The sequence below is a fragment of the Cimex lectularius genome, unplaced genomic scaffold (genome assembly GCF_000648675.2).
Source record: "Cimex lectularius strain Harlan isolate CLEC.00 unplaced genomic scaffold, Clec_2.1 scaffold52, whole genome shotgun sequence".
Classification (NCBI taxonomy): domain Eukaryota; kingdom Metazoa; phylum Arthropoda; class Insecta; order Hemiptera; family Cimicidae; genus Cimex; species Cimex lectularius.
This window is the reverse complement of record NW_019392742.1, coordinates 1,409,226-1,426,097: the sequence shown is the minus strand read 5'-3', so window position 1 is coordinate 1,426,097 and position 16,872 is coordinate 1,409,226. Positions and strand designations below refer to the sequence as shown.

At 34.8% G+C, this 16,872-nt stretch overlaps 1 protein-coding gene across 3 annotated transcripts; it reads left to right on the top strand.

Moving 5' to 3' along the window:
* The first annotated feature begins 912 nt into the window (after positions 1-912).
* On the top strand, positions 913-7,853 carry LOC106666766 (microspherule protein 1). Of its 3 annotated transcripts, none has more exons than XM_014394190.2 (9): positions 913-1,085; positions 1,168-1,290; positions 1,356-1,489; positions 3,948-4,123; positions 4,186-4,404; positions 4,462-4,727; positions 4,802-4,958; positions 7,378-7,593; positions 7,663-7,853. In XM_014394190.2, exons 2-9 carry the CDS (start codon positions 1,196-1,198, stop codon positions 7,750-7,752), a joined length of 1,353 nt encoding a protein of 450 aa, XP_014249676.1. In that variant the 5' UTR covers positions 913-1,085; positions 1,168-1,195; the 3' UTR covers positions 7,753-7,853. The 3 variants fall into 3 exon arrangements, with proteins under 3 accessions (XP_014249676.1, XP_014249677.1, XP_014249675.1); XM_014394191.2 differs by having other exon boundaries at positions 913-1,118; positions 1,192-1,290; positions 1,359-1,489; XM_014394189.2 differs by having other exon boundaries at positions 913-1,118; positions 1,192-1,290.
* Positions 7,854-16,872: the final 9,019 nt, after the last annotated feature.

Genomic DNA, 16,872 nt, shown 5'->3' with positions numbered 1-16,872 from the left:
TCTTTTCTTTGACCTTTGCTAGCATCAGGGCCTTGTCAATTGTGAATAAAATAAGACAAATAACACAGAAACATGATAGTATGGTACATTCACACTACCCAATCCACCTCGACATTCCTTAGAGTAATTGGGAATAAAAACTTCCATTCACGCTAGTAAATTACATTCGTACATTCATTCACGCCCCAGAGATCATTCTAAGAATCGGTCATCATTAATGATATTTGAAGACAAGATATTGTCAGCCTTTTTCATCAAAGTGTGGTTATTTTGCCGACATTTTGACCTTTATTTGGGTCCTCTTCAGCACATATAGTGTGGTGCTATTCGTGTGGCATGGCAAAGCTTGTGACAACACTTTCACACAACACCAATATGACACCGCAAGAATAACACCACACTATACCCTGAAGATGACCTGAATAAAGGTTGAAACGTGGCAAATAAAATGAAAAAAAAAGGTGTTTTTCTAAACTACCTCATTCTTGACTGCTCTTCACGATTTCAACAAGCAATTTATTTCTATGTTCTCAAATCACATAATGTAACCAAAAATTGCAGATTGCAATAAAATATTGGAAAATATGTACATGTAAGGAGCTTAAAACCCTATTTGTATCATTAAGGAAGAAATAAATAAAAAATAAACGTAAAATCAAGTTAAAGGTGCCTGAGGAGCATTGAATTTGAATATTATGTGCTGCTTTCATACAAAGAACGAGTTTAATTTTTTTATTTTCACTTTATAATTTTATAAATGTTAAATATAATTTATAAATATATATATTTTTTTGTGTGGATAATAGTCGTATAAGTAGTGATTGGCCTTCATCATAGCAGTTCCTTTCAATGTTAATTGTTTCTCGTTCCGCTTGGGTTAAACTTCGACTTAAAGTTCGAATCTACGATATATTTATTAGCGAGGTTATAAACAAGATACTTTTATTAGTATATTTAAATCTTAATGTTTTTCCAAGTTAACGTTTTAAATAATTAAAAAACAAATACTGTACATAATCTTTTATATAATTTATAATCTAAGTGTTTCAACCTATACGTCGAGTCGCTTTGCCATGCTTTTTTAGGTACGTTCCGAGTGTTTTGTATTTCGACCGAAGGTACGTGGTTCTTCTTGAACGTTTATCTCTTTTAATTTCGACCAAATAGATGGAAAATTATCAAAAATTGCAGAAAGATGGACGTACAAGCAACCTCGTCCTCAATGGAATTGGACTTTCCCCTGACTCCTACAATGGATCCGAATTTGTCTGACCCGAACAAGAGGAGAAGGTAAGCCGGCCTGGGAGGATTTAATTATATTTCGGGTTTGATAAACGAGACAAATTGTTTTACAGCAGTTCGAGGTCGATTAAGCGAAGGAGGTTTGACGATGAGCTTGTCGAGTACAGCCTCCCGACCAAGGACTCGACGGAACCGGTCGCCAAGAAACCTCCCAGGCAGCGTACGCTCTCTCAGTCCAACCCACTCTGTAAGCATTTAAATTTTACATTACGAGTTTATTACTGTCTTTGTTGAGGTCTACATACCAAAAAACTATATTTTGGGATTGTTGAACCGGCATTGGGTCATTTGTTGGGTGCATCTACATTCGTGGCTTTTTATTTTACTCAGAAGTGTCGCACACATATGCTCACTGACTTGCAGATGCCCGTCATCAACTTTAACCTTGCCCTTTTCCATGGGAAAAGTTACGGGGCCTTATGACTTCTTCACAACAGGCCGTAGATATGACTTTTTCACCTTTTCTCTCCAGGAACTTGATTCAAAGGTGTGGTAAGAGAAAGGAGAAGGAACACAAAATAAAAATAAAACCAAATACCAAAATTTAATCAAGCAAATAGACAGTGAATGCATCCAAAATCTCCAAACCTGGGGAAACACAACCTGTTGATATCTTGGGTGCCAGGACACAAAGGAATTTTGGATAACGATAAAGCAGACACAATGGCCAGACCATACATAGGCCCTCAAACTATACTTGGGATAAAAATAAATACAGAATTCTTCCTTCATCGAATGGATCGAAATAAAATAAAAGGAGAAGTGGATAAACTCTAGGGACATTAGATGTAGTAAACTTATGCTAAAACAACTCTCAACAAGGCAAATTACTGCCGCAGTTGGAGAGGGTTAGACTCAGAGGATTGATAGGATTATTAAAGCTGCTGGCATCTGAGAAAATATTTACATAACATGGTCATATAAAAGAATGATCCCATTTGCAGATTATATAATGAGGAGGCAGAAACAGCCCCTTGAATACAAAGCAACTGCAACAATGGAGACTTAACCTAGGTAAAAAAAAAATGAAATGAACCAGCGACAGTCAATGATTCAGTGACCAAATTCTTCTGAAAAGAAGGATTGAGTCGATTGTACTGAACCAGGGAACTAGGAAAGCACAATAAGCCGGAAGGCTGCAGTGTCCGGGGAGCCCAATCCCTGCTTCCTAGTATTCCCCAACTATCCATCCATCTATCCAAATCAAACAAATAATATCTTTAAAATTTATAGTTGTGCTCAAAATTGTCCTATACCTCAGTTATAGGATTAGTTATTATATTATAATTATACCTATATTTTCCTTGCCTGATTTAACTTTTTCTCACTTTACGAGCTGTAACCTTCTTGAAGACTTATGTGCATCTGCTCTCATTTCCCCAATCCTACAGAGACCCTACTGGCTGGACGTCTTGATAATGACAATGGTTCAAATTTACACTTATTTTGCGTTTCCACATTAGCCATAGAAAAAAATTAATTTCAAAATGAACTTATTATCAAATCAACATGTGGGGAAAAACTTACTATCTGGCCCCCAGAAGGCCACCAATCCGGTCGCAGCCAGTCAGGAGGAGGAACGCGGTTACCATTTAGTTATTTTTGTTAAATGTTTGTAAGTACTTAACGTAGATGTGGAAAAGTTTACATATCTCTATACCCCTGAGCGAAACTTGCTCTGGAGGCCCCTCTCTCCCCCAACAAGAAGGCAATAGCCAGGTCGCCCACCTCCAAGCACCTATCCGGAGACTCTCTCACTCTAAGATACACTATCTAAATAGAAACAAAAGTTAATAATCATGTAAATAAATAACAATAATAATTTAGAATTATTATCTCACACTTGTACATAATTTTTATTAAACATTGGTATATTTCTTTATTTTTTGAGGCCAGCAATATTTTATAATTGAAAGGCATTTTGATTCTCTTCATTGCCTACATTATTCCAAACCATCTGTCCCTTTGAACCATATTCATTTTTTTAAACCATTTTCACATGTTCAAGATCATCTCATTTATGGGATGTTTTTAATATGAGTTGTAATTTGTGAGATCATGAAGAAATTTTTGAATTTGCTATTTTTAGTGATTTGTACAATAGACCAATATTGTTTGAGTTGTTTGAGGTATGAAAGGTCATAAAAGGTATTTTTAACCTTTTAACCTTACAGTGATGGATGTGGTCCAGCTTGAGTCATTACTCATGTAAAGCACTGCCTTTTTTTTTTGCTCTTAACAATTTTTCTTAAACTTCGTTTAATTTCACTTGTAATTCGGTTTTCTCCGTTCAGCCGAGTTTACCTCACACAAGAAGCCTTAACAGCCAACTTCCTAGTGTCCCAGATGAGGTATCAGAAAAAAAAGTTGAGGGGTTCTAGTGAGAGTCAAACCTAGGAAAAACTGCTGGCTGAGCCAAACCCAGTCATACTCTGTGGTTCCCCCATCCTGATCTTTCCTAACTTGGTCTATCAGATGCATTTTGACATTTCATAACATTAACATAACATAGGTAGATTTCCACATTTCTTATTTTGTTCTTTGAATCTTTGAACATGGCAAAATATATAAACAGGTAGATTGGATTATTACTGTTGGCTTTGTACAGAAATTTTGTCGGTAATAAAAAGTTTTGGATTTCTTAGTTGAAACTGCAAGCACGAGTGTCGTGAGCAACTCGCCCATCGACAAAAGAAAATTGTTGCCCAAAACAGGCTCGAAAAAGTCGAAAAAGAGCAAATTGCCGATACATTCCTCAACCAAAGACTTAGGCAGGTGGAAACCCACTGATGACCTAGCTTTAATCACTGCTGTCATTCAGGTAAATGTCTCATACCTGGTTAGATGTGTGCATTTATATTCATAAATTAAATTTTTGTCTAGTCAAACGATCTTAATATCGTCCATCGTGGGATTAAATTTTCTTGCAAGTTCACACTCCAGGAAATTCAACACAGATGGTATGCACTTTTGTATGAGCCGACGATATCTAAACTGGCCGTTCAAGCTATGAGGAACCTGCACCCGGATGTAATAGCAAACATTGAGAGTAAAACATTATACAGCAAGGACGAACAACAGTTACTCGCTGCTGTGAAATCTGTAAGTGTTCATCGTTCATGTTTCTTTCGGATTTTTGATTCAGGCATTGTTTTTTAGTCTCCAGCGCCGACAATAACTACCTTTGAGGAGCTGTTGAACAAAAATAGTCTCGTGTTCCACAGGGCTCGCACGGCCAAGGGGCTCCTGAGCCAATGGCACATTATGAAACAGTACCATTTACTTGATGAGCAGACAGTGCCAAAAGCAATGGGCGAGAACAAAGCGACTGTGCCTTTTTCAGAACTTGAAGAAAATATGAACGATATGGAACTGACAGGGAAAACGGATGAAGTCCTTGAGGAGGAACTGTCTATGGCTGACAGGTATTTTTTGGTGTAATATAATTGGTTTTTTACTATTTTGATATTATATAACATACATTTTTTACAACTTATAGGAGAGAAAAGAAAGAAATTCGGACACTTGAAGCTGAAGTTATGAGATGGCAGGTTTTAGTCGACACTGTATCAGGCATAACACCACAAGAATTTGACAACCATACGCTTGCTGTTCTTAAAGGGCGGCTCGTTAGATATCTAATGAGATCTAGACAGGTAAAACCATTTAGAAAAATAAATCTGTAGCATTTTCTAATGCTCAATTCAATGGAAATTTCATGTACTTGTAAACAAATTTACTCAATTAATATGATCCATTTTTAAAATATTCTTTTAAATGTTCCAATTGAGTGCCGTATCACTAGAATTAACGATTTTGGTTCTCTCTGGTATGAAGATCATAAAGCCCTCTTTCAAACATCACCTTTAGGGGATTTTAATGCAAAACAGTGCATTTCTCCAGGAGTTTTCTCTCTGTTGTAAACATTCTCGTGAAGAAATGTGTGGTGATTAGTGACCGTTATGGGGTCACCAATGTCAATGAAACTTTTTTTTTTAAGTCGATACTAAGTTGAAAAACATTAGTAATTTATGAACAGTGTGATTTGGGATAACAAAAGTCACTGTGACAGATGTGATTATCTTGGGTATCGAAGTGAGGTGCATCATTTAAATAAAAAATAAATAAATAAATAAAAATAAAAAATATAGAAAAAATAATAAAAACCAACCACTTGGTTTTTACATGAAAAGATGGCCAACTTTAGAAATTCATATTTTCTCAGTCTTTTCGGTTAGAAAATTTTCCACTGATCAAGATGACTGTTTTTAAATGTTTCCCTAACTTTGGTCAATTTATAAAAAATGAGATCTAGCGCATGTATATGACTTAAATGGCTGAGAAAAATGCATTTTCAAAGTTGGCCATTTTTCATGCAAAAACCAGATGATCTTTTTTATTACTTATTATTTATGATTTTTCTTTTGTACGAATATCATAAATTTTTAATCATTTTACAAACAAAAATGTTTACCTCAGTAGCATTTTGTAACTTCGGAATAATTCAGCCTTTACTAAGATGACAACGTGTGGTTTTCGCATAATTTTGTTTTACAAGTTTAAACTCAGTCGGAACATTGCCCAAACAGCCAGAAACGCTATGAAGTCTGGGACGATGGCAGTGTGAGTGAGAGCACCTGTCAGAGATGGTTTGAAAAATTACAAGAGGGAGACTTTAGCCTTGAAAACAAATAAGGTCATGGAAGGAAATCATCATTATGAAGTTTGTATAACTCTTCTATGCCAAAATAAAAATGAAGTTTTGCTGGAAAGAATTGAAAAAAAAAAAAAAAAAAAACGGCGGAGCTTTTGTATATTGGGTTGTTTATGTTTAAGCTGCACTACATTTTCCAAAGCCCCCAACTTATTAAAAAAAGGTGATGTTGACTGTTTGAGGGGCATTATTTGAGCTGATTTACTACAGTTTCTTGAATCCTGACGAATCAATCAATGCCAAAATGTATTACTCTCAAATTGAACCACATAAAAACTCTTAGATCTTGGTGAGGTTCTGTTGCACTCCACTTTATTCTCCAGACCTCTTGCCACCGATTACCTTTTTTTCAGAGACCTTGACAACATTTTACAACAAAAAATTTATTGCACTCTTTAAAATTTTATTCAGATTGATTAAGGGAGCTTTGTGAATGCAAATTTTGGTCATTTTTACTCCTAAAATACATTTTTTTCCTGGCTCTTGGGTGTCCGTATTTATACCATATTTTTTGACGCTAGTATCACTAAAAAAAGTTTTGATGAAATCGGTGACCCCATGACCATAACCCCTTCATCTCACTCATCATTTAAGGAATATATCGGCTCTAATAAACATATCTGGAGGGGCGTCGGTGGCCGCAAGGTTTAGGCGTTGACACGGCGCTCATCACTGTAAGGTAAAAGTCCCGGGTTCGAATCCAGCGGCCCTGCATTCGACCTCGACATACTTACAAATGGGATTTTTTTCGAAAACACCGACACCCAGAGGGTTTATATGACCTCTGCTGTTGCGAACCCTCGTAAAAAAAAAAATAATAATAAAAAAAATAAACATATCTGGCCATTCTGAGATGTCTTGAAATGATTGTGTAATATATGTTAAGTGTCTGAGATCTTGCATTTCATTGAATGTGGGTTATTTGCGACAAAAGTTGAATTTGGCCACAATTAGAAGGATGACAGAGTGCTTTGTGTCTTCCAAATCAAAATTTACGCTTCAGAACCAAGCAAACCACTTATAGACAGTATTTTTCCTAAACCATCATCATACGCATAACCGATTTAATTAGCAGTCTGAGCTGTGATTTTCAATTTGTGTTAATAAAAATAAATAAATATCAAAAATGCACTATTTTTTTCCATTTTAAATTAACAAAACATCTTGTACAAATATGAAATGCTGAACAAAACTTGATTAATAAAACCTTTGTAACTAATCCATTTTGAAAGGGAGTAAATGATAAATAATGACTAAATAAACATTTCTTCACAGTTCTGACAGAGATAAAATTGAATTATTAAAAAACACTAGACTTATTTTACAAGGTAATATTCCTTATTTAATTGGAAAATGTTTAGATCACCATCGGAAGATGTGCCAAAGATTATAGTGTGGATGTCGATCTAACATTGGAAGGGCCAGCAACCAAGGTGTCGAGACAGCAGGGGACCATTAGGCTTCGGAACAACGGCGACTTTTTTATAATGAATGAAGGAAAACGGCCTATTTATGTTGACGGGAGACCTATCTTAGCTGGGAACAAATACAGGCTAAATGACAATTCTGTAGTAGAGGTAGTTTTATTTTATATAAAAAAAAAAAAAAAGATAAAAAGTAATCTATAATTTGTCTCATTATTTCAGATTGCCGGTTTGAGATTTGTATTCCTGATAAACATGGAACTCATATCAGTGATAAGGCAGGAGGCGGCAAAAATGAACATCGCCTCTTAATCAGCCTCAGTTTTATAGCGAAATGTGTTTTAGGATAAAATAAATGTATAACACGCCAAATTCAAATAAATACTATTACTATATTTTATTACTCTTCTGAAGAGGTCAAAATTTTTGTTTTTTTAGATATTAATAACGAGACTGCCCAGTTAGTATTAAATAACATAATGTATCACTAATTGTTTACCTCATAAGTTGTGATTTGAAATATTTTTTGTATGTATTTAATAGGTGTATGTGTTCAAAAGGAAAAATAAAATTAAAATTACTTAATCGGTAAACACTGAAATTGAAATGTTTTTCACATGCTCTGCTTTCATTTTTGTAATATAATTTATGCAAAGAATTATAGTAATACTTTGTATAAATTGTCACTCTTCTATTCAGTTTTCCTAATTCCTTTTTTTTTCTATTAGTAAATATTTTTATGTAATTCTCACATATTTACAAGTTATTATGCAGGATGTTGGAATCCATCTTCTGTTTCAGCATAAAAAAAATGTATGGGTATGCATTTAGTTTATGGTTTATTTATTGATTGGACAGTCATAATTTCTGGCCCTCTATGTAAAAATTCTCTTTCTTTTCGATTTGATTTTTTGAAATTTCACCTTGGATATATATAGATTAATAAAATAGCCCATTTTATTTTATTTTGTATTTTTCAAATATTTTCATCAGTAGGATGAAAAACTGTGATCAGGGTTAGCTTTGTTATGTTTTTCAAATAAGTGTTGCAAATTACAAGGCAAGAGGAATTTGAGTAATTATACAGTGGCCAGATGTAATCGGACCCCGAAACAATCTCAATCATAGGTCTGTAATGACAAAGAGAGAGGCGATTAGTTTTTAAAAATAATAAAGTTAATTGGAGAGACATGAGAAAATTTGGAAGTATGCCAAGTGGCTTCTCAAGCTCAATCTGGCTCAAGCCATTTGATTAATTGGCTCCCCTTTACAGAAGAAAGCTACTGGGAGGCCCCAAATCATGGGTCAAAAATTCATGTTCTTATATGAAATATAGTGAAAGGCCCTATCAACCTGGGTCCGGAAAGCCTTCAGTACAGAGCTAGTGAAAAAAACACGTTTTCTGATGTTATTTGTGAAATAGTAAGTAAACAGCTACTACCACCATAAAACAACATTCAAAGTGCATTTATTTCATTACGTCAAATGATACTAAAACCAGCATGATTGGTTGAGAATTATAATTTTTAATTCACTACTTTCGTGGTCCGCTTGACCAATTAATACATGACAATTAATTAAGGTTTTTAGTTGAGATGAAAAAAAGCTAATGGCATGAGAGGGATTCGAACCCACGATCTTCGGCTTGATACGCCGCTGCTCTACCACCTGAGCTATCGTGACCTCGATCCACTCGGACATCAACTCCCCATCTCAAACTCTCCTTATTTTGTATCATACTTCACCCTACACCCCTTTGTTCCAGAACTAGTGAAATGCTATTACAAACCATTACATCAACCCCTTTGCACAACTCTAATGCCTTGGTCCATCAGCTCAGTTTTACTACCATCCCAGATAATCCTCCCTGTCAGCTCAAATGCCGATGGCCACGCGCTGCCTTACATATTGTCAAGGAAAATTGAAAAGTGGTCATTATTTATTTATTCTAAAGGAGGCTCATAACTGGGTTTTTCCTCGCATGTTTTTCATGTCAATTTTATTCTTATAGCATTTTTACCATTGTAATTGTTTTATAGATGTAAAAATCAATAAAAAGAAAAAATATAAGACAATAGGATTTGTTAAATGAATAAATATTTCCTAGTTTTTTAAAATAATATTATCTAAAACTGCAAAAACGTTATTTAAATTTGATTTTGTATCTTTTTTTTCTTTTTTTTAAAGTATACAACCTCATGAAAAAATTACTTGATTCTACATGGGGTAAGGGGAATGGGATGAGTAAAGAGAAGGACATAGACAGGAAGCCCTCAACTCCCCGAACTCAAAGCCATCTCACCTACTCTTACAAGTCAGAATTTATATATCAATCCAGTTTCGGTAAGGTGCTCTGTTTTCTGATGTTTGATGAGGAATCCTCCAAAATTTCAGTCACATCAAGCCTATGTTTGACCACCTTAGATCTTCATAGTTTCTACATGATGTCAGAATATATATATATATATAAAATATTTACTTATTAAGTTATTTATAAATCAAACTTATTTGTACCATAACTTTTTAAAGTAATGTCAATTTATTTACTGACATATCTTTCATATTTATTGTTGATTGGTATTTCAGTGCAAACTCAATAAGTGCTTCAGTTAGCAAAAACGACAATTTCATACCTTGGAAACAGAATAATAAAACATAATTTATTCACCTGAAAACTCTCGTTCTTCTACATTTGCTTTGTACTAAATCTTTTATTTATCAGCCTATTAAGGTGTTTATCTGTTACTTACTAATTTTTGAACTTGTTAAATTAATTTATTGTTAACTAATTAATTTATTAACGTGTTAAGCAATTAATCAATTTATATATTTACTTATTAACTTATTTATAAATCTAACTTATTTGCAAAAAGTCTTAGTAACTTACAATATTATTTAAAAATTATTTTAGTTGTGCTGTTCATACTACTAAAAACTAACATATAAATTACTTCAAAATTTATTTATTTATACTACTAAAAAGTAACTTAAAAACTTACTTAAAAACTGGCTTATTTGTATGATAACTTGTTAAAGTAATATCAATTTATTTACTAACATTTACTATTGATATTTGGTATCATTACTAAATAGTACTTAGTTTTGTATGGTACCGTGAGAATTTTGTTATTAACTTATTAATTTATTAACTCATTAAATTGTTAAATAATTGAATTGTTAACTAACTAATTTATTAACGTATTTAAAAATTAATCAATTTATATATTTAATTATTAAGTTATTTAAAATCTAACATATTTGTAAAAAAATATTACTAACTTATAAGATTATTTAAAAGCTAACATATTTATACTATTTGTATTATTTATACTACTAAAAAGTAACTTATAAAATTACTTAAAACTAATTTACTTGTATGATAACTTGTAACTAATATCAATTTATTTACTAACATACTACTAACTAAGATATTTGTCGTATCTAGTGGTAGTTGGTTTCTATCCTTACTAAATGTTACCGTGAGAATTTCGTTATTAATTTATTAAGTAGTTAAATTATTGAATTATGATGTCAGAACATGCTTGATGAAGATCACTTTGTCCTAATCCTAGCCAATACAGTTTACTCCTGCTGTGATTTTGCATCGCCTTACCCCATTGTTTGGCATCCATAATGTATAAAACATTTTGTATAAAGAACTCAGAAGTAATTGATTATGAAATCATCAGTAAGTAATGAGTTCAAAATCATGTGACCTATATTTACGAACACATTGGAAATTTCATTGGCTTTTGTCCATTTGGAATCTATTTTTGCCATTTTCGGAAAACAAAATGGCAAAAGCGTTTGTATCGCTTTCGAATAATCGTATAATCAAGCATCCCCTTTATTTTTTTTTTCATAGTCAAACTGACCAAAATTTGGTTTGAAAACAGCCGGACAATTTTCTGTCCGTCGAAGGAAGGAAGCTTGATAAAATTGCGACTCCCGTCTCAATCGGTGAGAATTTGAGCGCTACTACTGGGAAATTGTCGGCCTCGTCTAGCAGCAGCTCGAAAATAGATCTAGATTCTATTTCCCGACGTTGCCGTGGGTGAGTTTATTCGCCGGCTCCCGAGAGCTGGACCGGATTTAGAGCTGCTTCATCTCCCGACCCACTCGACGACCCAAACCCACCAAAGTCTCCGACCGAATTTTAATAATTTGCCGTTTTATACTCCATTCTCCTAGTCCTATAAGCCTATAGAATAACAATCAATAAAAAACGGGTTAAATGGAAGTGATCAAATTTGTTCTAGGGTCAGACTACTCCGTACTAAAAATATTCAAGACAAAACTGATATTTCGTTTGTTCCATAAATTATTTTGCGACTTGGAAAATATTGCCGTTGTAGCAGGGTATTTGAAATAAAGGTCATTAGTTTTTTCCGGTGTAATCCAAACCATTCAAATTTAAATAGTCTTCTTTATAAACAGGGTAAAACATGGCCCTAAAATTTCTCATTAAGTACATTTTAATAATGGGTTCATCAAACTTTTACGAATATTCAGTCATCAAATCATCACTACTGTGTTCTCCACTGTCTTACCTACCAAAATTAGGCTCCTAGGCCATCGTCAACTGGGTCATTTCAGCGCAACGCATGCGAGTTACAATCTAAACGTGTCAGCCGCACACTTCCGTTTACTATTTGTGTTATCCCCCTATCGTACTACACGTTCGCTACTTGTACGACAAAGTTCGTCAGGTGCTTCCACACCTCAAAGGAAACAAAAAGGTTCGAATGAACCATAGTCCTATTCACAAACAATTCGCAGATATTCAACATTTTATGTTTTTTCAACAAAACAGCTCAAATATGATTAGGAATATTTGCAATTCATTCTTATTCTATTAATTTTAATTAAATTAACCGATATATACTTGTTAGTTGGATAAAAGAAGATAGAAAATAAAACCAAAAACAAACAAATGTTAATCTTCATTTTTAATAACGGTTTTATTTAAGAATAGTAAGCATGAAGATTACTCGTTTTATAAACAAATACCTTTTCTCATCTTTTCTCCATTCTAATCCAGTTGTATTCTTTTTAAGCATGGAAAGACTTCATCTTGAACCAGAAGTTCCTCGACATTATTGTGACAATGAGTCATCGAGGCTACCGGCAAGTGGATATCGCGGAGTCAGTTGGCGTTTCTCAGACCGTGGTCTCCGGGCTTTAGATTCCGAGAGACTGGAAGTTTCAATAGAAAGCCTGGTAGTGGATGTCAGCGCATTACGACGCTAAAGGAGGACAGAAATATTGTCATTATTGCGAGACGGAACTATTTCCATAGTGCTAGATGTTTTGGCAAGGCCTTTATTAACACTTTTTGTGGGAAGTTGGCCCTTGCATCGTATGCCCCTTTGAGACGACCTGCAGCAACAGCCCGCCACCACAAACTCAGGAGAATATGATGCAGCGAGCTAGAAGAAAACTCCAATTGCGTTGGACGAAGTCAAAGGTGCGTTCGTTCGTACGCTCGGAAACCAGAGAGCGACTGACTGAAGACAGCTGATGTACGTTCGTGCGTACAGGTTGAAAACCAGGGAGCGACTGATTGAAGACAGCTGATGTACGTTCGTGCGTACAGGCTGAAAACCAGGGAGCGACTCATTGAAGACAGCTGATGTACGTTCGAGCGTACAGGTTGAAACCCAGGGAGCGACTGATTGAAGACAGCTGATGTACGTTCGTGCGTACAGGTTGAAACCCAGGGAGTGACTCACTGTTTTTACGACGTCTTGCTGAAAATGACCTGCTTCTCCCTCCAGCGTCTTGATCATTACAAATTTTCCGTTTTCACAATTCTTCAAAAATGATAAATTTAAAATAACAATTGACAAGATTTCCCAACCAACCATTAATAAATGAAAATGTTTACATTGGCGTAAACAGTTACATAAAACATTACGCAGTGGCAACAGCTACGCAATCCTTAGAGGCACCGAAGCCCGCTCGTTCATAATTAATATTCAAATTGCATGTTAAGCTTTTGAATTATTAATCATCAAATAAATTTAAAGCGGCTAAACATAAAATAACTCAAGTCAAAGGCAGAATATTATGCCATGCGCAAATCTGAAGTAAGATAAGAGAGGAATAATTAAAATTTCTTTCTAATTACGAAACGTCAATTTAAAATTCGTGCGAACAATTAATACAAAATGTCCTCGTTTATTATTTCAAACGCGGTGCCTGGGGGTTTGGCTTAATCAGTAAACCCAGACACCCGTCGTAATTGACCGCGTACCTATCCACAATTAAACTATTTGGCATTAAACGATTATAGTCATTAACTGACGTTACTTGTAGCACAAAGTAAACTGAAAGATAGTCTTGTTATTTTTTCTGAAATTAATCTCTCCGTAAAAGAGATTAATCTATCTCTCGTTTCGATTTTTCTGTAATGAAATAATTTTAATCCATCGTAAGGTTTACGTGTGAGAGGTATCTATTTCCTGTCTTACTCTGTGATTTGGTCTGTTACACAAAGTTGAAACCTTGAGTCTGTGAATATATACGCGACGTCTGCATACAATGAAGTTTACAAGTTATTTTAATTCAAATTGATCCAATCAAATACATTACATCATTCCATTCTCTTTACCAGACTTAAAATGTTATCTTTCTACCATAATGTTTTCCGTTGGTTCCACTCTTTCCTTTCGGACAGTTTTCGAATAATCTTCGTCCCGGATAAGCCTCCATTCTCAACCCGGATCCATCACTTCTTAAGTCCCTCAAGGCTTAAACAACTTCACTTTGTTGTTAGAATAATGACTTCGTAAACTCATAAAATATTTCTCCCGGCCCCCCTTTTATACAAATGATGTCAAAATTAACCTTTCCTTCCCCACTTCCTGGTTTGCAGGATTTAAACTCAATTAGCTCCTGGGCTTCTGTGTGTGAAAATTGGCTTACCTTGAGTCCCAGATTATTGGGTGTAAATCCAGAGGGAATAGAGAATGGGAGGGAGGAATAGAGAGAGAGAGAGAGAGAAAGTTGTGAGAAAATGGGAAAATATGAAAAGGATTGAACTGTAAATTTAAAAAAAAAATTGAAATCTCATTGAGTCGACCTCTCTTACAATTAACGAGAGAGAGAGAGAGAGAGAGAGAGAGAGAGATAAAAGGAGAGAAAAACAGATAAATGGATGGATAGATAGATAGATAGATAGATAGATAACAGACAGAGACAGAGAGAGACAGAGAGAGGGAGAGAGAGAGAGATGAAATATGAGGTTCTAAAATAACAAATTTAAATTTTTTTAGAGAAGTATATTTTTTGATGCTTATAATCAGAATGAATAGTTACTTAATAATAAATTCACACGTAGATTCTCACACTGAAACAAACAGAACATGTAACAGAAAAAAAAATCACTTGGTATTGTATATTTTTATTATTTAATGGGAGTTTTATCAATCTTCTTCAGAAATGATATTTTCAATTTCACCAAAATACCAAGTGAAAATAGTAGATAGACAGATAGATAGAGAGAGAAAGAGTGATGGTGTGAGAGGTGAAAGAGAGAAACAGAGAAAGAGAGAGAATGAGAGAGAGAGAGAAAGCAGAAAGTGAGAGAAAGATAGCGTGATAGGGTGAAAGAGAGAAACAGAGAGCAGAGAGTGAGAGAGAAAGAGAGTGTGATATGGTGAATGGGAGAAACAGAGAGCAGAGAGAGAGAGAGCGAGCGAAAGAGAGCGTGATAGGGTGAAAGAGAGAGAATGGGAGTGTGATATGGTGAAAGGGAGAAACAGAGAGCAGAGAGTGAGAGAGGAAGAGAGTGTGATATGGTGAATCGGAGAAACAGAGAGAAGAGAGAGAGAGAGAAAGAAAGAGAGAGAAAGGGAGCGTGATATGGTGAAAGAAAGAATCAGAGAGCAGAGAGAGAGAGGGAGAGAGAGAGAGAGAGCCTGATAGACTGAGAGAAAGAAACAGAGAAACAGAGAGCAGAGAGAAAGAGAAAGAGAGCGTGATATGGTGAAAGAGAGAAACGGAGAGCAGAGAGAGAAAGAGAGAGAGAGGGAGAGAGTGAGAGTGAGAGAGAGAGAGAGATAGCATGATAGGATGAAAGACAGAAACAGACAGAGGGAGAGAGAGAGACAAAATACTAAGTGAGTGATAGTAAAGGAGGAGAAGTCAAGGCAAATTTGAAATCTCCCTTTCATGACCTTCCCACTTTACAATCCGTTGAACAATAGCTGAATTTCTATTTTAGGAACGGATTCAGATAGTCAATCGCCGACAGTCAATCTGAGGCCGTTTTGGCTGGATCGTGACAATGCGGTTTTACTTATTGACGATCGACCCCTTTCAACAGTAATAAGAGATTCCGATGAAATAATAATTTTTATTATATCGCTACAATCAATAAGCGTTACATCACCTTAAATTCGTCCTCTAAAAATGAGTGCGATTCGGATTTTACAAATAAGGGGGTGGGGGTCAATCACGCTATCTTTCATTTTATTATAAACACTGCGTAATTGTTTTCTTTTGTGTTGAAATTTACCTCAATATATTCAGACGATATCTTGAGCCAAATTGTATCCAATTGCATAAGAATGATGAAAAGTAAACATAAATATGATGAGATTAGAGAGATAGATTTACTTATTTTATGTGATATTGTATCGAAAAATTATAAGAAAGCAAATATTGTTTTTCTCTAATTATTTACGTATACCACGCCCGGAGTAATATAATATAATATCGAGTACTCTGGGGTGAGTTGCGACGTCTGGAGAAAAAAGTAAATTATTAGCGAGAATGCTGTATTTTTGTTTTTTTATATCTATTCTGTAGTTGACAACTTGAGGTACACATTTGAGCATATCGGCTAGATTTACAGAAAAACAAGTGAGCAACAAGTCGAAACATTAAATTTGATAGTTATTCAGATATCGTGAGATGCGGTCGGGTGTGATGTAGGTTTCAGAAAGACATTTTCTTTATCGTGCCAACGTTTCGATCTTTTATTGAGATCATCTTCAGGGCTCAAAGTTTTGTCTTCTGTGTAATTGTGCCATCCTTGTGTGTCGTGTTGAGAGTGCCCTATCTGAATAACTATCGATTAACGGTCACTAATCTCTACACATTTAATTTGATGCAGGTTGAAAAATGCGAATGAAAGACCAAAAAAAGAAATAAAAACACTGAGAGGGCTGACTATGACCTCAGCTCTTGTCTGCCTCTACCCTTTCCACATTATTTCTATTCGTGCATAACATACGTTTTATAGAAAAACCGTCAAAAATTCATACCTGTTTATTTCAAAATATTCCGATTTACTTGACCAAGTTTTATTAAATCTGATGTCCAAAATGTTACAAATATATGCAACAGCCTGTAAATTCATAAACACGATTTTACTATTTACATACCATTCACTCAATAGAGTGAAGTACTCGATATTCCTCCATT